The following is a 27,228-nucleotide window of genomic DNA, read 5'->3' as shown; positions in this document are numbered from 1 at the left end:
CGGGTCACAAACCGGGTAGTTCAGGGCCCGGGCTCCGGGGCTAGCGCGGCGCCAGCGGAGCCGCCTCGCCTCCCGGGCCGGGGGGACACGAGGCCCGGGCCCAGATGGCGGGCGGGAGGGAACCCGGTCCCGGTCCCTTCCCTCTGGGGGCAGCGGGGCGCGGGAGGGGGCTGAGCCGCATTTCGCCGCCAAACGCGGGCAGCAGCCAGGGCAGCGTGTCGCTGAGGGGGCTGCACCGCCCGCCGCCCTGACACCGCCTCTCCTGCGGCCCAGCCCGCGCTGCAGCGTCCGCTCCCAGAGAGCGCCCCGAGCCCCGCGCAATCCGCCCCCGCTGCTCCCGCCGACATCCCCCCCAGCACCCCGATGCTGCACCCCACGGCCAACCCCCCAGCGCCCCCGAGCACCCCAACATTACACCCCCACTGCCAAACAGTGCCCCAGCACACTCACCTGAGCACCCAACATCACCTGCTTCACAACTCTGCGCCCGCTACAGATCTTAAAACCCACACAACATTGTTTTGGCACCATGCCCTGAAAATAAAACATTAATTTTTTTCATATACAGTTTAAATAGGGTGACCAGATGTCCCGATTTTATAGGGACAGTCCTGATTTTTGGGTCTTTTTCTTATATAGGCTTCTGTTACCCCCCGCCCCCCGATTTTTCACATTTTCTGTCTGGTCACCCTAAGTTTAAAACTCCAGAAGAAACTGCTTGGCATGAGTCTGCTAAATTATCAAACTACTGATTTCTTTTCTATCAAGAGCCTTGAAAGTATCTTCATTCCCTTTGATTTGCTCCTTTCAGGGGCTGTATGTCAGGGATAAGAATTGCATTTTCTATTGTTACTTTTGTTTTTTATATAATGTTTTGTGGTTTTATGTGTTTATATTCTCTCCCAGTAAATAACACTGCAATTAAAACTTGCTCCTATTTATTTATAACCAGTGAGTATATTGTGGCTTTAAAAATATCAAAGCTTACTGACAGCCTGAAAGGTTTGCCTTCAGAGACATTTTAAATTAAGAGGAATTGAAGGATCATGGCAAGAAAAAGTGTATGGAAATAGACACAGATGGTTACAGAAGTGAAGATAATTTAGGCCTGATCCTGCTGTTGGACCCATGTCTCTTCCAACCCAAATCTTCTGTGCCAGAAGTCATTTGGGCTCCACCCAGGTCAAGGGTCTGCCCATGTGGATTTGATTGCGGCATGAGGGTCTACTGTATTTTTTTTTTAGATCATAGTCAGTACTCAGTGGTGATGTCCATGACATTTACCACAAAGAAAAATCTTTAATACTAACTGTATTTTACAAATATTTCTTCTTTAGATTATCATATGTGGAAATCAACGTAAGCAAGGCAAGAATGGCAGCTTTATTCTCTACTCTGCCATTTGCAGATAAATCCTCTTTCGTGATGATGATGATGATGATGATAGGTGTTTTAAATGTTGCAGTTTCTGTGAATAATGACCACAATAGCAAGAACAGGGAGACAGCTGATGTAGTGTCTGGCAATGGAAGCAAACCGTTTCCGTGGGATAAAATGAGGCTTCCCAAGCATGTCATCCCAGTGCATTATGATCTTCTCCTCCATCCTAATCTTACGACTCTAACTTTTACTGGATTTGCCAGAATAGAGATTACAGTAAACCAACAAACTAGTTCAGTCATCCTGCACAGCAAACACCTGCAAATTACCAGGGCTACCATCCAAAGGAGAATGGGAAATAGTCACACGGAAAAAGAAGTGATGGTTTTGGAATACCCACCATTTGAGCAGATTGCCCTCCTGGCAGCTTTTCCACTGCATGTTGGACAAAACTACACTGTTAGCATTGAATATTCTGCAAATCTGTCAGAGAGTTTCCACGGCTTTTATAAAAGCACCTATAGAACCCAGGAAGGAGAAGTGAGGTAATCATCTTTTCAATTAACATTTGTTTCTGAAGAGTGAACTATACTTGACTTTTTAGGTATAACAGTGCTAAATTGCTGCTTTTAGATTTTATTCTCATTTAGTTTCTAATTTCTCTTTTAGAGCCTCTGCTTTCTTCACTGAGACTTATGCTTTGTTATAGAGAATTGAATTTGTACCGAATCATATTCCAGTATTTAACTTGTTGGGACTTTCAGTCCTTTCGGAACGGAATTGAATTTTGTCATTATGGACCAAATTCAGTGGGCCTTAATGCACAAGAACTCCTATTGATGCCACTGGAAGTTTTGATGCAAGGAAGAATGGTCCTCTGGTTAGAGTGCTATGGGACTCAGGAGACCAGGTTCCATTCTCAGCTCTGCCACAGACTTCCTGTGTGATCTTGGGCAAGTCACTTAGTCTCCTGTCTCAGTTTCCCATCTATAAAATGGGGGTAGTAGTACTTCTTGGCCTGATAAAGGGGTATTGTGAATTGTTCAGATACTGCCAAAATGGGGGCCATGTAAGTACCTAGTTACAAAGTGAACATCAAATTTACCTTTTTGTCTTGCACCAGAGAGGAGGATGTTCTCTATTGATACTGCAATGTATGGGGCATGTTTCAGATGTAGATTTTTTTTATTTCCCATTGTTTAATTACAGGGTACTTGCATCAACACAGTTTGAGCCAACAGCTGCTCGCATGGCTTTCCCATGTTTTGATGAACCATCCTTCAAAGCCAGATTTTCCATTAAGATTAGGAGAGAACCAAAGCACCTTGCACTATCTAATATGCCAATAGTACGTGGATATTTCTAATGTTACATTTTAGAATTGTTTAGTTTAAGAAAAAGTTAGAGCAAAATATCCAAGCAAGAGCAATTCACTTTGATATTAAACTGTTTTACTTTGATGCTCATATGTGTACTGTTGTTTCTAGTAGTTCTAACATTGAATTCAAAAGGAAAAATGCATTATCTCCTCATTGTTGGCTGTTTTAAAGTTCATATTTAGGGGATAGTCCTGTGAGATGCTGAGCATCCTCGCTCCCTTGGGAGGCAATGGAAGTTGGGGGCATTCAGCACCTGAAGGATCTAGCCCATAATTCCATATTTTGTACATGAAACTTGGACCATCTAGACTTTAAAAATTAACCTTCAAGGGAGTTTGGCGGAAGGGATAAATAGCATGATGCAGTGTGAAATGTAGTAACTATGCAGGGAGTTATGCAACTAAATCTTTGTACTGAAATGTACCCCTGAACATCTACTAAAGGTTGCTTTTACTTTTTTTTTTTTTTTTTTAAAGGTACAGAGTCAACTTAAAAAATCACATTTGTTTGAAAATTTTATGTGTATTATAGCTACAAGTAGCATCTAATATTACTACAACTGAAAGTCGTTAGCAAGAAAAAAATATTTTTGGTTTGTTTGCCTGTGCGTTGGATAGCACTTTGTGTCTAGTAGATTCACTGTTTCCTCTATATTGTCAATTTCTTATTTGCTGAAGAAACCCTTATAAACACAAATAGGGAAACAGTTTTAAAAAAAAAGGCCAATTAAATTTATTTTTTAAAAGAACATATTATATAGAGGGTTCTCTTTCAGAAATTAGAAATTTTGAATGTCATCTTAAAAAGATTTTGAGTTCACTGTGTCTTTTTAAACTGTTTTCCTCTTCCCTGTTTGGCTCTCTTATGCAGCCACAGGACAAACCAATTGACTGTACAGCAGACAGCAAGGTACTATCAAATGTACAAAGCAAATTGAAAAAAAATTGAGAAATTATTTCTCTAATTTCATTCAGTTTTAAGTATAACAGGCTAGGTAAGAAAAAGTTCATTCAAAAGGGTGGGTTTTCCTTTGTTTAGTTTTGTTTTATTCAGTGACTCTTTAAATAATAGTGATGAAATTTAAAAAACTCAACAAACCTGTTGTTCCAGCTCATAGAATTATTGTGTGACAAAAGTTGTGCTCTCATTTTAGGTGAAATCTGTGAATGTTGCTAATTGGCTAGTTGAAGACCATTTTGATGTTAGTGTAAAGATGAGCACTTATCTAGTGGCCTTTATTGTTTCGGATTTTAAATCAGTCAGCAAGATGACCACCAGTGGAATTAAGGTAAATTTGTCTCATTTTCTACATCTTGCTTTATGATAGGAACAATAAAAATTGCAAATGGTTTAATTTTAAAGGTCTTGGTTAACTATATTTACATGTCTGTAGCTGCTATGGGATTGAGCGAGAAGAAAGGAATGGGTTTTTAATTAGATGGACTATTCGAATTATGATTTTTAGTAGTTTTACTTTCAAAATCTGTTTGTGTGCTCTCATCTCTGGTCCCTTCAAAAAAAGGTTGAGTTTGGTTGGGTAAAGTGGGGAAACCTGCACTGCAATTGTACCTGTTTGGTGAATAAATAAAAGGGACTGAATCTAAATTCCGTTTTAAAAAACTCATTCCTGGCTTTGATGCTTTTCTTACAAATTTTAGGATACCGCTGAGGCAGGGAATGTTACATCAAGCAGCTAATTGCGCTCATATTTTTTGGTGATAATTGAAATAAACAAGGCAGAGAACAAATCAGTTTCTATTCTAAAACTACTTATATTTGTATTCAGAAACCTTCCATGCTTGTGTATTTTAGATATCGGTATATACTGTACCAGACAAGATCAACCAAGCTGATTATGCCTTGGATGCAGCAGTGAAACTTTTAGACTTCTATGAGAATTACTTCAGCATTCCATATCCCTTACCCAAACAAGGCAAGTGTTTTATCATTCATTCTATTTAAGTACCTTATTAAGTTGAGTTTAATAGAATACAAATCATATAATATAGTTTGTAAGACAGGGTCAAGTTTGCAACAGACGATGACCATGTTCATCAGTGCCTCCTGACTTTTCCAGAATTGTCTTGCATAGACTTGGGCATTCATTTTGGGTAGGGGAGGGAATACTTGGCCCTTTGTGTTTCCATGATATCACGTAACCTCTGAAAATATTAACACATTTATAATGTAACGTATTGTATGCTGCCTCCTTGCCAGCACTGTTGGTTGATATTTCAGGTAGAGAAAATTAATGTGTGAAAAATACTGCTTGAAAACATTTCTGCCACTTGGGTTTTTTAGTAACCTCTGACTTTATAAGGGTTAAACCAGTCTCTAATCTGGGCCATGGTATGGGGTCATAACGCAGTATTACCAGATTTGCCCGTTTATTAGGGTTACTCCTCTTGGTGGGGGAAGTGGGGAGGGGTTCTGTAATTCTATCAATGTACTACTTGTGTTTTCATATGGTGCTCTACTTCTCCCTTCTGCAAGTTCCCTCCCAATGGAGCTATCCTGCAGGACTTAGGTTCCCCAGGGCTGGGTTCCTGGAGCCCCAGAATCAGACACACACAGACACACACACTCTCTCTCTCTCTCTCTCTGAGCGGACCAGGTCAATCAGCACTCCCACGCTGACCTCTGATATGTCACTGACCTCAGCAGGATGGGTCAAGCAGCACTTCCAAGCTGCCAGCCTCATATGCCACAGGTTCAGCACCTCTCTATCCCCACTTTCACGTTACGATTATTCGGGTAGTAACCCACTTGATGAGAAAACCCCACAGGATTTTTGGGCACTGCAGGGATCTTTAGCTTAGGTAAGAGGAGCGTTGCTGCAGAGCAAATGGGGAAGCCAAAAACACAAAAGAGGGAGGGAGGGAAGCAACCAGCTTAACCATAAAAATTACTTATTGCCAGGTAATAACCATACAAGGAGAGCCAAACAAACAAAACAGTTACAATATTAAATCTAGCTTAAATTTGATTACAAAAGTCAGGTTTAGAAAACTATACCTGATCATGTAAGTCCGGGTTAGAAACTATACCTAGAGAGAAAAAAAAAAAAAAAGAGAGAGAGAGAGAGAGTTGGGTTCTCACCACTCCGTGAAGCTTGAACCAGTCGGGGTTCCCAGGTGGTGGTGATAGTTGAAGGTCCAGAGTGCTGGAGACAGGCAGAGCCCCCAGCACGATCCATTAGGAGAAGATGAAGTCCCAAGGGAACTGATGCAGATTTTGGATCCAGGCATCAGAACACTTACTTGAGCGTGGGGAGAGGTTTTTTGTAGGGAAACAACAATGGTTCAAGGGAGAACTCTAGATTTGTTTATGGGTAAACTGATGGCTCAAGGGAGTATACCAAAGTTGTTTTGTTCAGGCTAGACAATAGGAACTGATCATTCCTGGCTATGGGCAGTGTTCCTTCGAGGGAGCTCACAGGTCAGTTAGGCAGCTTCAGTATTTTGGATACCAATAAAGGATTTATTACTAGAATTGGTCTGATAACTACTGAGCTGGGGTGTGCTGGGGTGGGTGCATTAACATCTGGAGCAGAGATCCCCCATCATGCAGTGCTTTCCTGCTTTTCTGGTCCCAGAGTTCAGTGCGGTTCTTGCCTTGGAATCTCCGTTCTCCATTCTGTATGCTAATGGAGATGCCTCCTTTTCCCATCTTCAATGCAAATGAGGCTCGGGGAGTTGCCTTAATTCTGTCACCCTTGTCCGGAGGGGTTTAGGCCGTGTCTCCCACTGCCTTTTCATTGCTTTTTGTAAGTCTTTCTTCTGATCGATTTTGGTTCAAGCAGAGGCTGGGGGAGGGGGATCCTTCGTGAGTCAGACAGGTTGGATACTGTGTCCTGGTTCCCCAAGAACACAGAGCTGACAGGTAACAGCAGCCCCTATACCTGCAACCATTACTCCAGTCAGTGAGATACCACTACCTTGTCTGTGACACTTGCTCGAGGAATAGAGCCACTGGATCCATGTGACCTTAGATCCTATGGCCCTCCTCCAGACTTGTCCCTACTATTGTTACACTAATAAAATAATACCAACAGGATCTTATAAGGTGGACAAGGCAAAACACCACATTTATTGTAAATACAGAGAAAGAGCGAGAAATCAGGATATGCAATTCAATATTATTTCACTACCATTCCTTATTCATTCACACACACACTCATTCATACAAGTTCTGCAGAGTTGTTATAGTTACCAGCCTAGAAGTTTCTCATGGCAGAGTACTGGCCAGGTAGCCTGCACACGAGGAGGGGGGAGCCGAGTCCTTGTCAGATGCGCATCCGATCTGGAGGGTGGTTGCAGAACCAGACTCAAAGTTTTTAGTCTTTAGAGTCTGTTCTTATAGGATTTTGTCCTTATACAAGTCTATGGGAATTGCTTCATCCTGCTGATGTTTGTTTGAGGTGATTATCAATCAGCAGGTGGCACATCCCTGATGGCTGAGTGTTATCTTGTTCTTCGGAGTCTTCAGCCCTCCGGGGAGGGGGGGCGGGCACTTGGGTGGATTCTGGCCTGCACTCCGGGTGTCATCTGGTTATCTCTAGTCTGCACATTCTTCGGCCAATCGAGACTGAAGTTGTAATTCTTAGGCTGGCACTTCCCTGACCATTCATTCTTTATCTAAATCAGGGGTCGGCAACCTTTCAGAAGTGGTGTGCCGAGTCTTCATTTATTCACTCTAATTTAAGGTTTCGCGTGCCAGTAATACATTTTAATGTTTTTAGAAGGTCTCTTTCTATAAGTCTATAATATATAACGAAACTATTGTTGTATGTAAAGTAAATAAGGTTTTTAAAATGTTTAAGAAGCTTCATTTAAAATTAAATTAAAATGTAGAGCCCCCCGGACCGGTGGCCAGGACCCAGGGCCGGCTCTAGGCACCAGCAAAGCAAGCAGTTGCTTGGGGCGGCAGATTTGCAAGGGGCGCAAGAATCCAGCATGGGAGCTGAGAACCAACAGGGGGCCCTGGGAGCTGTAGTTCCTTGGTTAGTTCCCTGCCTATAGAGCCAGCCCTGGAGCAGGGAAAGAACTACATTTCCCAGCATTCCCTTGGCCACTAGCAACAGGAAAGGGTGTGAAAGGAGTACGGAACTGAAATCTGCAGCTTGCTGTGAATGGTAGGAACAGAGCCAGCTCTAGGTTTTTTGCCCCCCCCCCCCCGCCCTGGGCTCCCCCCCACCCACATCCCCTTCTGCCCCAGCTCTGGCCCCCACCTGCACCCTCCTACTGCCCCAGCCCTGGGCTCCCCCCCGCCCACACCCCCTGCCGCCCCAGCTCTGGCCCCCACCTGCACTCCCCTGCTCCCCCAGCCCTGGGCTCTCCCCCCACCCGCACCTCCTGCTGCCCCAGTCCTGGGCTCTTCCCCTCCCCCCCCCCCCCGCACCCTCTGCCGCCCCAGCCCTGGGCTCTTCCCCTCCACCCGCACCTCCTGCTGCCCCAGCCCTGGGCTCTCTCCCAAAGAAGGAATTGGGGGGACTAAATGAACGGTGCACCTCTCTATCTGAAGCCTAACAAGGGAGGTATGTGGATCCCACTAGAATTTAAAATGAAAAGTAAGGGAGGGAAGGCTCTGGACCTGGGCAGCTTTAGATACAGTACCAGGCACTTAGGAGGATTTCCACTTCTGAGCCATGGAAGCAGAAATTGACTTTTCCTCTCCAGATATAGCTAATATTCAGAAAGGGAATCTAGCACCTGCCTTCCAGATTTTAACACCCTCAAAATTCAGGAGTGCTCAAGCTCAATTTGGGCAGCTGTTACTTCATTTCCCCCAAATCAAATATACTGATCCACTGTAACTTGCTGTAGAAAAAGTAGAATAAATTGAGCAAGAAATGCTTCCCAGTGGTTATTAGGACTGGAATTGCTATTTTCAACAGCCATTGCTTTTTTTTTTTTTTTTTTTTTTTTAAGTTTTAGTTTTATTTGTTTAAAAGAAAGACCGTGATAGTGCATTCCCCATAGAAACAAAGAATGGAACAAAAGAATAATAAAGGCACCTCAACTTTTCCTCATTTATGTAGGACAGTCTTATAATATGCATCCAGATATCCTCCAGTCACACAAGCTGAAAATTGTTCCACTTTACTGCAGTTCTGTAACCATATGGGAACCAATCCTGTCTGTGTTCTGTGCACATCCAAAATTCCTGCTGAATGACCCGCCCTGGGAGCGAGTTACCAGTGACCCAGGGCTGGGGCAGCAGGAGGGTGCAGTTGGGGGGGGGGAGGGGGAGAGCCCAGGGCTGGGGTGGGGGGCAGCCAAAAAAATTTTTGCTTGGGGCAGCAAAAAACCTAGAGCCGGCCCTGCCAGGACCTAGGCAGTGTGAGTGCCACTGAAAATCAGCTCACGTGCCGCCTTTGGCACACGTGCCGCAGGTTGCCTACCCCTGATCTAAATCAATTTATCCTTTATCTAAATCAAGCATTCATTCACATACATCAACATACATTTATCACTTATTACTTTACTATTTCTTAACTTCTAGCAACTCTCAGGATGTTGCAAATGTACTTAAACTTTAATATACATAACAAACAAGTTAAAAGCTACTAAACTGTGTTCTGTTTGGAAGAACAATTATAGTTGTTTTTGAGAACAGACTTTCTGTCTTAGGATGTGTTCACACAATTAGCAGTTTGGCCTTGCCTGTTTCTCACAGAGAGGGAGAGACACAGAAATGAAAAAGCAAAAGGCCTTAGCTGTGGGGAATTCAATCTTACCCCTTGTCTCTCTTGGCCTCAGACTTGTTATACACTTTATGGTTCTAATACAGAAATTCCCTGATATGGTCCAACACTATCACTCTCCAAACTGGCCTATATGGATGTGGCTGCTGAGATCCCCTCTGTGACAAGTAAGGCTTGCAGAGTCCTTTTCCCACTTTGCCACTGCTCTGCTTAAGGCACCTCTACACATCTTTACAGTGGAGCTAATGTTATATGGGGGATCTGGCATAGTCTCTCCACACCTGGCTGAATTTCGACTAACCAGTGAAACATGAGTGGGTGACAGCCATGCTCCCATCACACTTCAAGTTCATCGTTAGATATGAGAGGCAAGGCCAGGCACTCCAACCACCTCAGAAATACCTACATGGCCACACAACACACATCCTGGAGTGCCTTGCTTTGTTGAAAAAATGGTCTTATGTTTAAAAAAGAAATTAAAATAGTAGAAAAGTGGATGAAATACTTATTCCCTAAAATGTAAGCAGTAATGATTCCATACACTCAGTAAGATTTTCAAAAAAAGCTCAGCATTGGCCTATCTTTTTCATTTAAGTTGATGGGAGTTTTTCCCACCCAGTATCAGGTAAAGGAAACTATTAACAAAAAACTGTTGAAAAATATCTAGTTTCCTGCTTAGGGTATCTCCTTCTCTGTCTTGCACAATAGAAGGTCCAGAATAAAGTTAACCAGTTTCTGCCCTGTGCTGTCATTACTTTTCACGGATTTTGTGACATGCATCTTGTGTTGTGCTACCCAGAATAGTCTGTCAAGTTAATAGTTTAACTTTTGCCTGATACTTCATATCACTTCAAAATATATAAAATCTGCACTTGAACTACTGAAATTAATGAAAACTATTTCTCTTTATTTTAATAAAAATGTGTTTGATACTGTGTTAAATGGGTGAGGGTGAGAGAGAGATTGCATGGATAAGTGAGATATTATTATTTATTTTTTAGATCTAGCTGCTATTCCTGATTTTCAATCTGGAGCTATGGAAAACTGGGGACTGACCACATACAGGGAATCTTCTTTGCTATATGACCCTAAAAAGTCCTCGGCGTCGGCTAAACTTTGGATTACTATGATAATAGCCCATGAGCTGGCTCATCAGGTAATGGTTAGGGGAATACGAAGGGATCTAAATGTTTGTTGGTTTGGTTTTATTGGCAATGTGGTACAATATAAAGTCATCCTAGATATTTGAGAAAAATTTATACATTGAAAACAAGTTGTTAGACTTATTAGAAACTTTTGAAATAGATTGGCTTTTGAGACTAAAAGGTTCTGAATCATCTGTAACTTGATTTTATATTATTTACTGGGCTAACATTATTGCATCTTTTTTATTTTCTCCAGAGTATTTTAACTGTATTACTCATAAGAAACTTGTGGGTGTAAAAGTGTAATTTCTTGGATACATTTTAATACTGTTTTATATTAGAGCCACGTTTGATAAGGGAGCCCTAAATGAGGTTAAAGTCCATTTATCATAGACCATTATATTGTGTTTAACTCGTCTTTGTCCTCTGTTAGAGAATGACAAAATGAATAAAGAATAAGAAAACTATTTAAAATACAATGACCCATTTACACAGCAATAAGAGGAGTGAAAACAAAATGCCTACATGGGACAACTGATTTGGATGCTTCTTGAGCCTATAGGTGGGCATGAGGACCCACGCCACAGGAACACATTACAGAATTGATGGGTGGAGTGAGTGGTAAACTCATGCTAGGGATCTTTCACACTGCCCCATGAACCCCCAAACCTTTCTGTCCTGGGTCTGCATAAATTAGTGACTGAATTAACTACTCAATTTAAGACAAGGCTGATAGCACCTTTTATTATGAGCAATATTTTTTCTTTCAGTGGTTTGGAAACCTAGTTACCATGGAATGGTGGAATGATCTTTGGCTAAATGAAGGATTTGCAAAGTTTATGGAGTATGTGTCAGTCAGTATTACTCATCCAGATCTGAAAGTTGTAAGTGTTAATTACTTTCCCTTTTTTATTTATTTTAAATCATATTTTAAAATGGCTGAGGGTAATTTATTGATGATTTGCAATGGTAAGCTTATTGGGCAGCACACAGATTTGCCGTGAGCTAATTTTGTTGTTTTTTAATAATTAATGTAGAGTAATTAGGTTAATCATCTTTTAAGGATTACAAAGACATTATAACATTGTCTAAATACAGATGATCAAAGATGATTACAGATGATTCTGATTGCAGTGAAGGTGGGCTACACATACAGCACTGCAGCAGCACAGCTCCACCACTGTAGCACTTAGTGAAGACACTACCTATGCCGTCGGGAGAGCTTCTCCTGTTGGCGTAGTTAATGCACCTCCCCGAGAGGCATTAGCTATGTCAACGGGAGAAGCCTTCTCGTCGACATAATGCTGTCTACCCTGGAGGTTAGGTTGATATAACTGCATCGCTCAGGGGTGTGGATTTTCCCTTGAGCGATGTAGTTATATCAACATAAGTCTATAGTGTGGACCAAGCCGGTGTGTTGTATCTTAGAAAGACTCATCACCCTTTTGGAATGTCTGAATGATTTCACATTCTCATTTCAACAGAGATCGCTACTTTGGGCGTGTTCCTACAAAGACATTTGGGCCTGATCCAAAACCCAGTAAAATCAGTGGGAGTCTTTCCATTGACTTTCCTGGGCTTTAGGATAAGCCCCATTTGTTCAATTTTACTCATATAAGTAGTTTCATTGACATCAATTTATGTTAATAAGTCTGTGCAGCATTTTGCACATTGCAGTAGCTTTATAACAGGTGATTGCAATCTCTAAATGAGATGTATTTTGTTTTAAAATAATGCATTTACTGGAATAAAAAGAATATTTAAAATGTTTAGAATATTTTTTCTAAGTATTCTAAAAAGAAGATGCTTTTGTTTTCTTTATACAGTCTGAAAGTCACATGGAAGAAATCTAAAACATATTTCAAGTGCAAATATTTTCATTTTCAGTTTGGTTTGCTGTTACATCTGTATTCAATAGTCCTTGAATAAAAAAATATTTTTTTCTCCTATTAGGAAGATTATTTTTTAGGCAAGTGTTTTGATGCCATGGAAGTGGATGCATTAAATTCCTCACATCCTGTGTCTACTCCTGTGGAAGATCCAGCTCAAATTCAAGAAATGTTCGATGATGTTTCCTATGAAAAGGTAAATTATGTAACTATTTTTCCTTTTGTTTCAGTGAATATTGTTCATGAAGCTTGCTTAGAATGGGGGCAGGGGTCCCGGGTGGGCAGTCAGGAAGGAGTGGGGGGTTGGATGGGGCGGCAGGGGGCAGTCAGGGGCAGGGGTTCTGGGGGCAGTCAGGGGACAGGGAGAAGGGGTGGTTGGATGGGGCAGGGGTCCCAGGGGGCTGTCAGGAATGAGAGGAGGGGTTGGATGGGGTGGCAGAGGTCCGGGGATGGTCGGGACAGGGAGCGGGTGTGTGTGGATGGGGCAGGGGTCCTGGGGGGGCTGTCAGGGAACAGTTGGATGGGGCAGGAGTCCCGGGGGGGGGGGGCAGATAGGAGGTGGGAGCCGGGCCACGACCCCCTCCCCTAACCGGCCCTCCATACAATTTACGAAACCTGATGCGGCCCTCATGGCAAAAAGTTTGCCTGCCCCTGATCTAAAGATTAGTTTTGTAAAATGTTTATCACTTCCTTTTCAGGGAGCTTGTATTCTAAATATGTTAAGGGATTACTTGAATGCAGATGTGTTTAAAGCTGGTCTTGTACAATATCTGCGGAAGTACAGCTATCAGAATACAAAAAATGAAGATCTATGGAACAGTCTGGCACATGCAAGTATTTCTTGGGGGTTGGGGGGATGATGGGTTCGGTCACGGAGACCCCCTTGGGACTGTCACTTGACGTGCTGAAACTACCTCTGAGCCCGTTTTCCCTGCCAGCTTGGGACTCCAGAACCCTGTCTTGTTGAGCCAGACATGCTACTTTGCTGCAGCACAGACCCAGGGTCTGAACCATGCCCCCAAAGCTGCAGACTTTAACCAAAACTGCTAAGCAGGTTTCCTATCTCTAGCACCCAGACACTCAGCTTCCGAAGAAGTGGGTTGTAGCCCACGAAAGCTTATGCTCTAATAAATTTGTTAGTCTCTAAGGTGCCACAAGTACTCCTGTTATTTTTGCGGATACAGACTAACACGGCTGCTACTCTGAAACCTGTCAGCTTCCAATGGGATCCGAACCCCAAATAAATCCGTTTTGCTTTGTATAAAGCTTATACAGGGTAAACTCATAAATTATCTGCCCTCTATAACACTCATGGAGAGATATGCACAGCTGTTTGCTCCCCCAGGTATTAATCACTTACTCTGGGTTTAATAATAAACAAAGGTGATTTTATTCAGTATAAAAAGTAGGATTTAAGTGGTTTCAAGTAATAACAGACAGAACAAAGTAAGTTACCAAGCAAAATAAAATAAAACAAAACGCGCAAGTCTAAGCCTAATACATTTAAGAAACGGAATACAGGTAAATCACACCCTCAGAGATGTTCCAATAAGCTTCTTTCACAGACTAGACTCCTTCTTAGGCTGGGCCCAATCCTTTCCCCTGGTACAGACCTTGTTAATTCCAGCTCAGGTGGTAACTCCGGGATTTCTCATTACTGGCAGCCCCCTTTGTTCTGTTCCACCCCTTTTATAGCTTTGGCACAAGGCGGGAATCTTTTGTCTCTCTGGATCCCCCCCCTCCTTCTAAATGGCAAAGCACCAGGTTTAAGATGGATTCCAGTACCAGGTGACATGATCACATGTCCTGTGAGACTTCATTACCCATTGGCTGGCACCCACGTATACAGGAAGGCTTACAGAGCCATTTACAACCAATTGCCCTAGTTAATGGGAACCATCAAGATTCCAAGCCACCATTAATGGCCCACACTTTGCATAGTTACAATAGGAGTAATACTTCATATTTCTAGCTTCAGATACAAGAATGATACATTCATACAAATAGGATGAACACACTCAGTAGATTATAAGCTTTGTAATGATATCTAACAAGAGACTTTTTGCATAAACCGTATTCCAGTTACATTATATTTACACTCATAAGCATATTTCCATAAAAGATATGGAGTGCAACGTCACAGGGGGTTGTACCAAAGTATCTCCCTGTGAATAACCACCATCCAACCTAATATATTACTGAACAGATTAATCACTTTAAGCTGCATTCATTATTCATAATTGTAAAATTAAAGGGAAATAATATTTAATTTTTTCAGACTTGTCCTGCGGGTGATACCCAGGAAAGCCAACTACAAGGTGATGGCTTTTGCACCAGAAACCAACAAACATCTTCAAGTGCAGTAAGCTTCTATTTTCCTACTTATTGCTAGTTATAAGTCTGCTGTGTTACTGTACACTAACATTTAATTCTTCAGTTTTCATCATGTTTAAAATTAGTATATTCCCTTCCTGGGAGTGTGAGCCTATTGTGCTCAGAACCCTACTTGTGAGAATATAAGTTTATTGGATACTGCTGGAAGCCTGGACTTTATATTACTGTTAAAAATTTTCCTTGGGTTTTACCTGTTGAATACATGCTTGAACAAAAACCTGAGATGGAACAAAAATCTATCCCCTAAAGAGCCCGATACTGATTGGTGCACTTATGATTATTAGCAGTAACAGCCATATAAGCATCTAAAGGTTATTCTGTCCACCATAAGGTGAAAGATCTCTCAGGCCCCAATCCAAACTTCACTATGTAATTCCTGTAAACTTGTTTTTTCGATCATCAGCAGTTGTAGCTCTTATGAAGTTGCCACTCACTCATCTCTGCTTCCTTGCCAGTATATTTCATCCTCACTCTGTTCTTATGTATTTTGTTTTTGCCTCATATAAATCAGCGCTGGACCAGGAGAGAGATTCTTGATGTGACGACAATGATGAACACTTGGACATTACAAAAGGGTTTTCCACTAGTAACTGTCACAGTAAAAGGAAAGAATGTCCATCTGCATCAAGAGCACTATATGAAGGGATCAGATTCTTCTCCATCAACAGGGTAATAGAAAATGAGCAAGTGATGCTCTCCGTCATAGTCTAGGCAAACTGGAAAATCCACTAGTGCATAGTAGTAACTGCTATTGTTGTTCTTAAAGGAACAAAAATTACATTTTGGCATTGCTTATTTGAAAACTGGTATAGTGTTAAGAAGCTATAACTGAGGTCCATTATAATAAGTCCATAGAAATAAAAGCGTCTTATATCTGGGCTTTCTAGGGTAATCTTCTTCTAAGTTGAGATTGGGGTAGGATACTGTAGCAAGAGGATGGCCACATTTTGTCTCAGCCGTGAGAGTAATGAAGTCTGCGTAAGTCTCTCTACACCATGACTCTCACCTCCACATACTCCCAAGAAGTGTTCCAGAGTCAGTCACTTCCTAATCTTTGTTCCCAACATAGCAGTGTAGCTCACTACCCAAACATAGGTCCAACCTTCTCTAGAGTAGCTATTGCATTATTCTGTCACTAAAATAACCATTTTTACTTTGCAATAGGTACTTGTGGCATGTTCCATTAACGTACATTACTAGTAAATCTGACACTGTGCAAAGATTTTTGCTGACAACTAAAACAGGTAATGTCCTTTAAAGTGATTAGTCCATTTGAAGGATTAGTTACAGTGCTTGCAAAGTTTAGCCATTTTAGCTCTACAACTATTTTGTGTGGGAGGGAGGATGAAACTGGCAGTTCTACCTTTTATTTTTGTTATCACAGATCTAATTTCAATAATGCTTTTAAAAAAGAATGGTTCACGAGGACAAGAGAATGCCAGCTTTTGGCAGATGAGATATAAAACAGCTGAATTATATATAACCAGCTGGAAAAATTGGGTTTTGTAGTGAAAATGTTGATAGACTCCGATAACAATATTACTGAGCTATATCTCTTAATGTATTCAGAAACTATAGCATCTCTTCCTTTTACTGAAAAAGAGACCAAGACCAGCATTAGCTATTGTACGAGGATTATTTTTTGTTCAAATTTAATGTATGAAATGGACTGTGCAAGTGCTGAGCTCTTCATCCATTACATGGTCGTCTTATCAAATAGTGTTTGAATCAATAAAGAGAGAATGGAGTTGTAATTTATTTTGTTTGCAGATGTCCTCATCCTCCCAGAAGAGGTAGAATGGATAAAATTCAATGTGGGAATGAATGGTTATTACATTGTGCACTATGAAGATGATGGATGGGATGCTCTGATTAGCCTTTTAAAAGAAAACCATACAGCAATTAGCAGCAATGATAGAGCGAGTCTCATTAACAATGTATTCCAGATTGTGAGGTAAGGCACACTGTATGAGTCTTAAAAAGGCAAATGATACAATTCATATTGTGTGTCACTAAAGCAGAAAACATTTACTCTTGTATCATTTGTTGTTATTAAATCCTTTAAACAGAGATGGGGTCAGATTCTGATCTTGTTTACAGCAATGCAAATCTGGAATGTCTCCATTGACTTCAGGGGAGTCATGTAACTGAGAACATACACTGACCCTGAGAACATAACCATTATAATCAAAACACTGTCTGTGATACTGTGTAAGTCAATGGATTCCAGGAGCACTGATCTGCTGCCTTTTGAAAATTAGGATTAGAATAAGGTTTTCAATTAAACCTAAGATTTGGTGTCTTAAATCAGTCCCTTATGGGCAGTGGTTCACTTTTCACAACCCCATCACTTCAGCTCAATTTGCACTCTGGAGGGGCCTGTGTGCGACCACTACCTTAGATAACTGAACCATTTCCTGTTGAAGGTCAAGTGTTTGGCATGGCCGAGCCAGGATTTCAAGAGTTTTTGTAGGCTGAGTCTTTACCCTCTTTTGCAAGCTCCAAATATTTCTCCAAAATGTGATAACCAAGCTGCCTTTAATGACATGCTACTTTACCTCAATTCAAACCTGACCGTAACCTCAACAAACTGTAGAAAGTCTGAGAACACAAATATGCCACACACTTAGTGACCTGAAAGAGCTGTTCCAGGCAGCAGAACAAGTGGTCAGAATGGTACTGAATTGTACCCATGCAAGGGGCTTTCTACTGGTGCTAACTGTGCATTAATATACAACAGTACATAAATACATGAACATGTATCTTCTTTTAACACTTCGCAGTTGCACCATTTTCTAAAGAGGCTGCAAGCCTTTCCAGGCAGAGAATATGTCTCCAGCCCATACCTATGAGCTCACCATAGTCCCACTTTTGAGCCCATGAGGATGCTTTTATAGTCCTGCCCTTGTTTCGGATACATGTAGGCAACACCCAGACTTGGGGCCTACTAAACTTGTCCCTTACTGAAGCTTATGAAAGGGGAGTTTTCACTGGGAATGCACTCCTTCTGCAACACTAAAGATCACTAGCACTTCCAGCCTCACATCCTGTTCTGTAGCACAGCTAAACAGCTCCTCCCCCCCCCCCCCCACACACACACCCATGCTTGAATATGGGGAGGGAGAAGGTGGAATTGGATAAACCATATCCCCTTTTCTCATTGCTGCTGAGGAAAGTGGGTGTGTGGTGGAAAATGCTCCTCCCATCTAGTTCATGCAGTACTGTCCTCCAGGGGACTGCAATCATACTACCACCATCACCACTGCAAAACAGACAAACAAACACAAACCACAAACACCTGCCAACTCTCCCAGGTTTCCAGCTAGATCTGGGACTGATTTTAATCCCTTCCCTTATAACCCATTAATTCACGTTAATCTTCACCTTCTGCTGTATCAGATACCAGAAGGTTTCATGTCTTATGTGGTTTGTTGGCCACATTTGTCTTTCAGGAGTTTGTTTCTAGGCTTTTCCATTTGTGTGATGATAACTTCAGGATTCTAAAGGAATTAAGTAGAAATTAGTTCATTTAATTTTATTTATAACTTTTTCTCTCTCTCTCCCTCTCCCTCTTTTTCTCTCTCAGTATTGGAAAACTATCAATTTCTAAAGCTCTTGATTTATCTTTGTATTTGAAACATGAATCCCAAATTATGCCTGTATTCCAAGGTATGAATGAGCTGATTCCTATGTACAAGCTCATGGAGAAAAGGGACATGGATGATGTAGAAAATCAGTTAAAGGTAAGACAGAAAGCACCTAAAACTGGCTAACACTAAAATAGTGGCTATACCCTGTAAGCACACTTTGAAAAATAAATAGTTTAAATTTGGGTTTAAAATAAAATAAAAAAAAAACCCACTCCACTCTATTGGCTTGCTATCAATAACTGTATTTTTTAGTCATATTTTTTTTCTTTATAGCTTCTGGTTCTGTATTCATTTCCTGGCTGAAGGCAGGGAGTAGGTGGGGAAGTTGCGGTCATGGTGATGTGTAGAGCTGTGACCTGGCAGCAGTGTTCTACCAGAGGTTATCCTGGGAGCCCCATCAGTCCTTACTGCTTTCTCCCTCTCACCGGAGGAGAAAGGGCTTATTTTTGCAGGGGCAATAAGGGAGAACAGAGGGAGCAGGCACTTGACAAGATGGGTGGGAAAGAGAAGATAAGCCTTTGACTGCCAGCCTGAGAATCCCAGGAGTGAGTTCCTTTCCCTGATGGCTGCATGTTTTTCTATTGTTCCAGTATCCTGGCAGTTCAGAAAAGCCTGCAGCTGCCAGAGATGTAGCCAGGTCCTGGCAGTTGTATCTCTTTTGGAGCAGCCACTGTTCAATCCTCTTTTCTCTGTATGTGCATGTAGCTGGCAGGCAAATACACAATCAGTCCAAGTTCAGTGGTCCTCCCAGTGACCACAGGTATCCTACCAAGACTGCTGCCTCTGCTATGTATCTAAAGACTATTGTGGCCCCAACACAGCAGTATCTGAGCCCTTCACAAACTTTAGTGCCTCTATCCTCACAGCACCCCAGTAGGAGAGGGAAGTATTATCACCATTTTACAGATGGGGAACTGAGGCACAGGCAGAGTCTAGATCTGTAGAGTCCCATCCTTAACTACAAGACTGTCCTGTCTGTCCTGCTACTCTGCTCTGTTTATTGTCTGATTAGTACTTCCAGACCCGGCTTTCAACTCAGCCAGGAAGGCAAGGGTTGTGAAATTAGAAGATTGTAAAATAAGCAAGAAATGCATGTTTATAAAAAATCGGGGTGTTAAAAATCTTATTCTTTTCTCTAAGTATAGTTCTAGAGAAAATGAGATAGGTAGAACATTCAGAGCAATTCCTTGCAGAATGTTGAGATGCAATAGCTTGAACTGTTGTTTGGTATTATAATTATACATTAGAAGGTGATGCTCTAGCAATTATGATTTATATTATTTAGGAAGGATGTGATTTCTTTCAATTTTGCTTGTTCCAGAATTTGCTGAGTTAACTTTACTGAACCAAATTCACCCCTGGAATAGCACTGTCTGCCCAGGAGTTACACCAGGGATGGATTTGGCCCACTGATTTTTCACACAGCACTGAGTTGAATGCACTAGGTCCTATGGAGTGTAGGCCCCAATCCTGTAATCAGATTCACATGGGTGAACCTTTACATCCAGGGAGATGCCCACTATCATAGAATATCAGGGTTGGAAGGGACCTCAGGAGGTCATCTAGTCCAACCCCCTGCTCAAAGCAGGACTAATCAGATTTTTACCCCAGTTCCCTAAATGGCCCTCTCACGGATTGAACTCACAACCCTGGGTTTGGCAGGTCAATGCTCAAACCACTGAACTATCCCTCTTGGGCTGCTTTTGTATGCCTGCATGTACAGAGAGGGGAGAATTGAATGGTGGCTGCACAGGGGTCCATCCACGTTGGTCTGCTTGTAGGAACATGGTAACAGTTGGTGAAGTAGTTGAACACTGAAACTACTTGTCATCCTATTATATTTAAAACTGATGAATTAAAATAACGGATGGTTGGTATGGCACAAAAACCTGATTTTCAGAGAGACAGATATGAACAGCTAATAAGTTAATTTTTGCTAAATGTTGGTAAATTTGTAAAATGAAAATATTTAAAAAGTGACATGGGTTTGAAGATTTATTGGAGGATTTAACCAAAGATAAGTGGTTTAGATGTTGATTTAAATTACTAGTGCCAACAACAGCAGAAGTAATGCATTTGAAGAGGCAGTATTTATACGTAAGTGTGTTAAATAGAATCTTTTTATTATTAAATTGTTTTAGGGGTACATAGTCAATCTGTTTAAAGACCTAATTGACAAACAGTCCTGGAATGATGAGGGCTCAGTGTCTGAGAGAATGCTTCGCAGTTCCCTACTCCTGTTTGCGTGTGCGCGCAAGTACCAGCCGTGTGTGGACAAAGCAGAAGAATATTTTATGAAATGGAAGGAATCCAATGGAACTTTACGGTCTGTTTTCATAGTAAATTCAGTAGAGGTGAAGGATGAATTAATGTTTTCCCTTTTGATTTAGGATTGGTGAATTGATCTAGTAATAAAGCAGCTGCCCATACTTCAGCCCTTTCAGGGACCTAAATATTAATCTTTTTTAGTACTTTCTCATCTCAGACTCCCAATTCCCTCTGGACTTGACAGCTATTATGTACTCATTGATAGCTCATACACCACCTTGTACTTTGGAACTTGTTTTACTAAAGGTGAAAGGGAAAATGGAAATTAGAGTTGTGCCCCTTTGTTTTGCTTTTTTATGGTGGAGAAAGAAGGTCTGAAGGGTTTTATTTTACACTATATACTTTCAGGTCACCTGCTACTCACTAACATTTTGGATACAGGCCATCTTTGTTAAAGATTCACTTTCTCCACTCCTTAATTTAACGAGTCAGAGTTCACAGTAAACATGCTGAGATACCACCAGCAGGTCGTTTAGCAAAACCAGCATTCCTGATATTTCCAATGTGAAAAACACCCAAATAATGAAACGACCAATTTTAAAGAAAACTTTTGCCAGCCATCTTTGGGAGAGGGCTTGTTGACCAGGACACCTCTTTAAGAAAGTGACATAGGATCTGTAACTCTTACATAGGTAACATGACTACTATTTAAACATCTCTGAATGACTAATATCTCTTAATAAAACTCTTCCTTGGCAAAACAGAATCTGCTCTGGAATGAGGCTTGAACCCCGGTCTTCTAGGTTCAAAGTAGCGTGTGCTGCCTACTGAGTCTCACTAACAATAAATACCAGGATACTTTTAGACTGAAGGCAAACTCCTCCTCTGGCAACACTTAGGAATCACGAATAGGGACAGACGGAGAAAAATTAAAGGCCTAATTCACCCTTTTGTTATACCAGAATGATTTCTGGTGTAAAACTGGTGTAATGGGATGGTGAATCTGAATGGAAGTATCCATCATAATGGAAATATGAAGCAGAGTATAACTTGGTTTCCAATTTGTTGCAGTTTGCCCAATGATGTTAAAACTGCAGTATATGCTGTTGGAGCCCAGACAATCGAAGGTTGGGACTTCCTTTTTAGTAAATACAGGCTGCCTTGGTTCAACACTGAGAGAAATCAGATTGAAGTTGCTCTCAGTATTAGCAGAAATAAGGACAAACTTCAGTGGTGAGTAATTTACTGTTTTATGAAGGAAGTGTTTGTATGGGAGTGGAGAGGGAGGAACCAAACTTGGGTGAAATGTGAACTACAGCAATGAGCACTTTTCTAGCATCTTCAATGCACAGTATTATAAAATGCCTTATAAAAGAAGGGGAAGTTGCAATTTAAAACTTGACACCAGAGGCTGGTGCACACACACGTTTGCATTTTCAGCTGTCAATTGGAGAAAGGCAGAAACAAGTGACTATTTAGGCACTTGATTACCTTTTGCATGTAAAGTTACTGTAATTGCAGTGTACCTATATATTTCTTATGCATGCAAGGGGGGGGGCTGACTCTTAAAAACATTGTCCCTCAGTGTTTTGAGAGAGCTTCAGCCACAGTAGATACATGCCCTCTCTCCTTTTAGCATCATAGGAGGAAAGGAACATTTAGAAATGTTACTGCTACCATTTCTGCCACTGATTTGCATTGTGAAACCGAGCAAGTCCTTTCACTGTGCGTTGATGCTACCAAGAGGCACTAAATTTTTTTATTTTTTTTTATGAATAGTGCCTCAATTTCCCTATCTGCAAAAAGGGGATGATACTTATTTATCTCTCAAGACAACTAAGGTTCACATTAATTTTGAAATCCTGGGATGAAAGGTGCTGTTAAAGTTCAAAGCATTATGTTGATTTTATTCTAGATTTCCTGAAATGGAGATGATCTTAATAACTTTCATGATGAACTTCATGGGACTAGTGTGATGCAAGTGGCTCAGAAGTCTTTTGCTAAAGTAAATTTTATCTTAAAGTAAAATTGAAAGTAAGACAGTTATAGTGATTAGCCAAGGTGTTAAGAAATGCAGTTTTAACAAAGTAACCCATCCGTCATCTCTGCCTAACAGTCTAGTTACCTTTTCCATTTCCATCCTCATTGGGGTTTTTAGGATAATGGATCAAAGTTTGCTTGGTGATGTAGTAAAAACCCAGGATCTTCCACATATCATTGTGTTTGTTGCTAAAAACCCTTCTGGCTATCATCTAGCATGGAAATTTTTGAAGGAAAACTGGAATAAACTTGTACAAAAGTAAGTTGCACAGATTGTTCTACTCAGACCCTTATGCTAGCTATATTTGACATCTATTTCTCTGTTTTAAATTAAATCATCCATTTAATAAATCTTTGGTAATTGGTTTTTGGCTTTTTCGCTAGGTTTGAACTTGGCTCACCTTCTATAGCCCACATGGTAATCGGAGTGACAAATCAATATTCTACAAGGGAACACCTTGCAGAGGTGAAGTGTCTTACTTTCAGATCATGCATTCTGGCTGGGGTTTTCAGAGCTACCTAAGGGAGCTGGATGACTAACTTCCTTAGACTCCTTTGGAAATGCCAGAGTCTGTTTTATGTGCAGAAGTAGTTTTATGAAGATGATAGGCATAACCTGTGATTAAGCCTAAGGATCATGTAAATATTGGAAGTTAGTAAACATTGAAGTAGTACTGTAGCTCCCCTGAAGCTATACAAATGCTATACAAGTTGTGGGTTTGAGGACCCTAAGCATAGCAGTATATGCCAATAGCAAGGGAAAGAATGGACATGTGGTTATAACACTGGGTGAGCATCAGGTGTTTGTTGCCTGCTCGGAGTTCTTGTGTCTCCTTAATGCCTCTGGGCCTCAGGTTTTCATCTGAAAAGTGGCAATAGGAAGGCTTGTCATTTCCGTACCACTTCTATCAAGTTTAGCCTGGTCAATTTTATTTATACACTCTGCCATGGTGCTCATCTTAGTACCTCACAAGCATTAATATGTACAGTATCTTCGCAACATTCCTGTGAGGTTGGGAAGTTCTAATGCCACTTTTCAGATGAAAACCTGAGGCCCAGTGCAAAATGTAGGCACTGTTACTGTATTGATTATATTGTTAGTTTTAATCTTCGTTGAAAGCCTCCGTTTTAAATCTAAATGGAGCTTCCCCACTAAGCTGCTACAGAATCCAAGGAACTTGCTGCAGAATTTAGGTCTTGCTTGCAGCAGACGACACATGGCTTTCCATATGATTTTACCGTAGGATGAAGCAGAGGTCATGTTTTCAAACAAACATTAATATATTCAATAAATGACAAAATGACTTGTTTTCCCACAGTAACTCTGCAAAGCATGACTTCTCACATCTCAATAATAAGGAAAGTCTTACAGTGACCTCTGGTAGCATTTGTCTGTCATTAATACTAACTTGTACCACAGACTCTCTTTCCCCTCAGTGGTTGGGACTCTCCCTTAAAACACTAGCTGGGAAGTAGTCGTTGGCTGAGGAAGGTCTGACAACAGGGCTCCTTCACTGCAATGGGGGTGTGATGTGGGGAACACCAGGGCTGAGAGCTACCATGGGGGTTTCCATGCTGAGCCCCTAGCCTCCTGTTGACTTTGCTGTAGGTTGGGGTTAAAAAAGTTTCTGAAAATGATCCACTGATGCCACTGCTCTGAGCTGGTTTAATTGAGATGGTATTAAAAAAATGGTTGCTGCTGTTTTAGCTGCCTTGTCAACACTAGGTGCCTCAGTGTGGCAGAGCTCTGGTTTTACCAATGGTGTGAAGTTTTTTAGAAAATTGCTGTCATGTAGACAGTCACAGTAGTTAAGAGACTTACTATAGGTCACACTGGAAACCTGGAGTTTTTTGCCATTAAACTTGTGCACTAGTTACTAGACTTCACTGCCTCTTAAGCATGCATCAACTGTTTATTGTAATTTTTTCTGATAGGTGAAAGAATTCTTCAATTCCCTGGAGGAAAAAAGTTCACAGCTCCGCTGTGTCCAACAAGCTGTAGAAACCATTGAAGAAAATATACGATGGATGGACATAAACTTTGAAAAAATCAAAATATGGCTACAAAATAACATGTGAAAAAGATTTATTATTGCATCTGGCTTTGAATATTTGAATTTAAATTACAAAACAGTGAAAATTTCAAAAAATCTAAAGCTTTTTTGTTGTTTTGGGGTGTGATTTACTTAAAGAGGTGATGGCATGGGCCCCCTTCTGTTCCTTTGTATGAGATTGACTATCAATTTCAATAGGAGCAAGATAGGGTTTTATATGCACACCTTCAATCCAATAATAAACCATCATCCACAATTGTTGAGCAATAAAAATTGCTCACTGTGGCCTGTGTAAACTGGGGATTTTGAATTCTAAGATTGGAATACTTGAATTCTAAAAAATGGATTTACTATTCTATTTTGAGGAAAAACTAATTTGTGAAATGATAGAAAATGGATGAGTACACAACTGAACTATAAATGGAACACTCCACATATGAGATGGCATAGAAGTGTGTATCCCCTTGCCAAATACTAGGTACGGCTAGCAATTTCTGCTCAGGGTAGCCCAGCACTGGAATATTTATAGGGATGCTAGTTTAACAGGGAGATGTATTGAAATTATGAAGGTGAGATGATTTCTTAGCACCTACTTTTTACCCGTATTTTGCAAATCTGCAGTCAGTCCATCAAAATAATTTATGTAAAACACCACGAGGAATTTAATCCTTTCCTATATCAAGGTGTACAGTATTAGAGTATATATTGCAACTATGATTAGGATTAATACACTTCAAAAGTAGAAGTGATAAGAAGTGCAGTTGAATAACTAACTTATTTTTCCCATACCTCCTCTTTTTATAATTATATGGCTATTGCTTCATGAGAGCATTTTTTTATTATGCCTTATTTGACCGTGGAAAGTGAATTACTTGCTTACCTTTATATTAAATCGTATACTCCTTTTTAATATAGAATTACATTAGAGTAATAATAGAACGTGATCTGACTCTGAAAGTTCAACAGGATCAGAGATATTTTAGATCAGTATAATTAGTAACTTTTTGATAGGGTCAGGGTGATTTCAGTATTTGCTGTTAATTAGCTCTTCCAACTAACAAAGGTGCACTTTTACAAAATAAATGTCCTTTTCAGAAGATTAACCTGTTTAAAAAGTGATTACTAAATATTACTCATTTTTATTATAATGGGGCCTGTTCTCCTATTACAAACCTAAGACAAAGAAGAAAGATGGTCAGGTGCATAAAGCATGACATCTAGGTTGCATGTTTGGCTCTTTCAGAAGTTTGTATGAGCTTTACCAAGTTCTTTTCTGTTCTGTGTCTTTCTTACAGTAAAATGGGAAATGGAGAAACTGACTGTACACAAAATATTGTCAAATGCATAATCTTAAAGTGAAAACAGATTGGTTTTTCCTCAGATCTGTCAGTTGTAATAAGGTAGAATGGGAAATATCAGAAACTTCAGACAGAAGTGTGATTTCTAGGTTGCTGGCAATCCTTGGTCAGGGCTTTAGTATCCTATCTGTAAAACTGGGATACTTCTGCTTACCTACCTCACTAAAGTGATAATGCTTATTTAATTAATGTTTGTAAAGGGCTTTGTGCTCTTCAGATGGAAGTGAAAGTGCTAGTGGAACACTGAAGGAAAGGCTGCTTTCTTGTTGATTATGAAGTCCTTCAGTAACTGTTAGGAAATACCCTCACCATTGGTCACTGTTACTAAATTCATACTAAAGGGAATTCTGAATGTGCACCAGGGAAGAACAGACACCCACAGAATTATTGCAGTAAATATTTATAAAATTGATTTTATAAACCATACCAGGAAACATGTTTGACAAGCTGTTTAACACACAAATCTGCATATGTCAACTGAATTTTGCATCTCTTGCAATTTTGCATTTGTAAACATTTTAAACTGATGTTCTCTCTCTCTCTCTCTCTCTCTCTCTCTCACACACACACACACACTCTCTCTCTCTCTCTCCATGTCATGGAGAGATGTAGTTTGAAATTCTGAACTAAAAATAAATAGAAAAAGATAGTTTGTTTTCATTATTCTCAGAGTAATTGACCCCAAAAAGGAAATTAACAGAGCTGCAAAGACTAACACTTTAGGGCATGTTAACTATCACTGATTTAAGAAGTGTTAGTTCTGACTGTTGCATGTGACCAACAAAAATTTAATCAATTTTATCTTTGAACATTAGAGTGTACAGTGCAGTCAAGATCCTCCAACACTATGAGAAATGACACACATGGCTAAAAGTCTGTGTAGATTAGCTGCTGTAAGCTATTTATTCCCTAGAATTAGCATGACCTATGTAACAGATTCTGAATTTTACTTTACAAGTTAATTA

General features: G+C 40.6%; 1 protein-coding gene across 1 annotated transcript; it reads left to right on the top strand.

Annotated features, from left to right (window-relative positions):
- Positions 1-1,374: 1,374 nt before the first annotated feature.
- ERAP1 (endoplasmic reticulum aminopeptidase 1) lies at positions 1,375-24,930 on the top strand. Its single transcript, XM_065407038.1, has 18 exons — positions 1,375-1,925; positions 2,590-2,728; positions 3,913-4,047; positions 4,572-4,692; positions 10,467-10,621; positions 11,381-11,494; positions 12,564-12,695; positions 13,198-13,329; positions 14,778-14,861; positions 15,405-15,562; positions 16,058-16,137; positions 16,664-16,847; positions 18,480-18,636; positions 20,685-20,869; positions 21,883-22,044; positions 22,970-23,110; positions 23,236-23,317; positions 24,787-24,930. Exons 1-18 carry the CDS (start codon positions 1,375-1,377, stop codon positions 24,928-24,930), a joined length of 2,856 nt encoding a protein of 951 aa, XP_065263110.1.
- Positions 24,931-27,228: the final 2,298 nt, after the last annotated feature.

This window comes from Emys orbicularis, chromosome 6, assembly GCF_028017835.1.
Source record: "Emys orbicularis isolate rEmyOrb1 chromosome 6, rEmyOrb1.hap1, whole genome shotgun sequence".
Lineage (NCBI taxonomy): Eukaryota > Metazoa > Chordata > Testudines > Emydidae > Emys > Emys orbicularis.
This window is presented reverse-complemented; position numbering and strand designations above follow the sequence as displayed.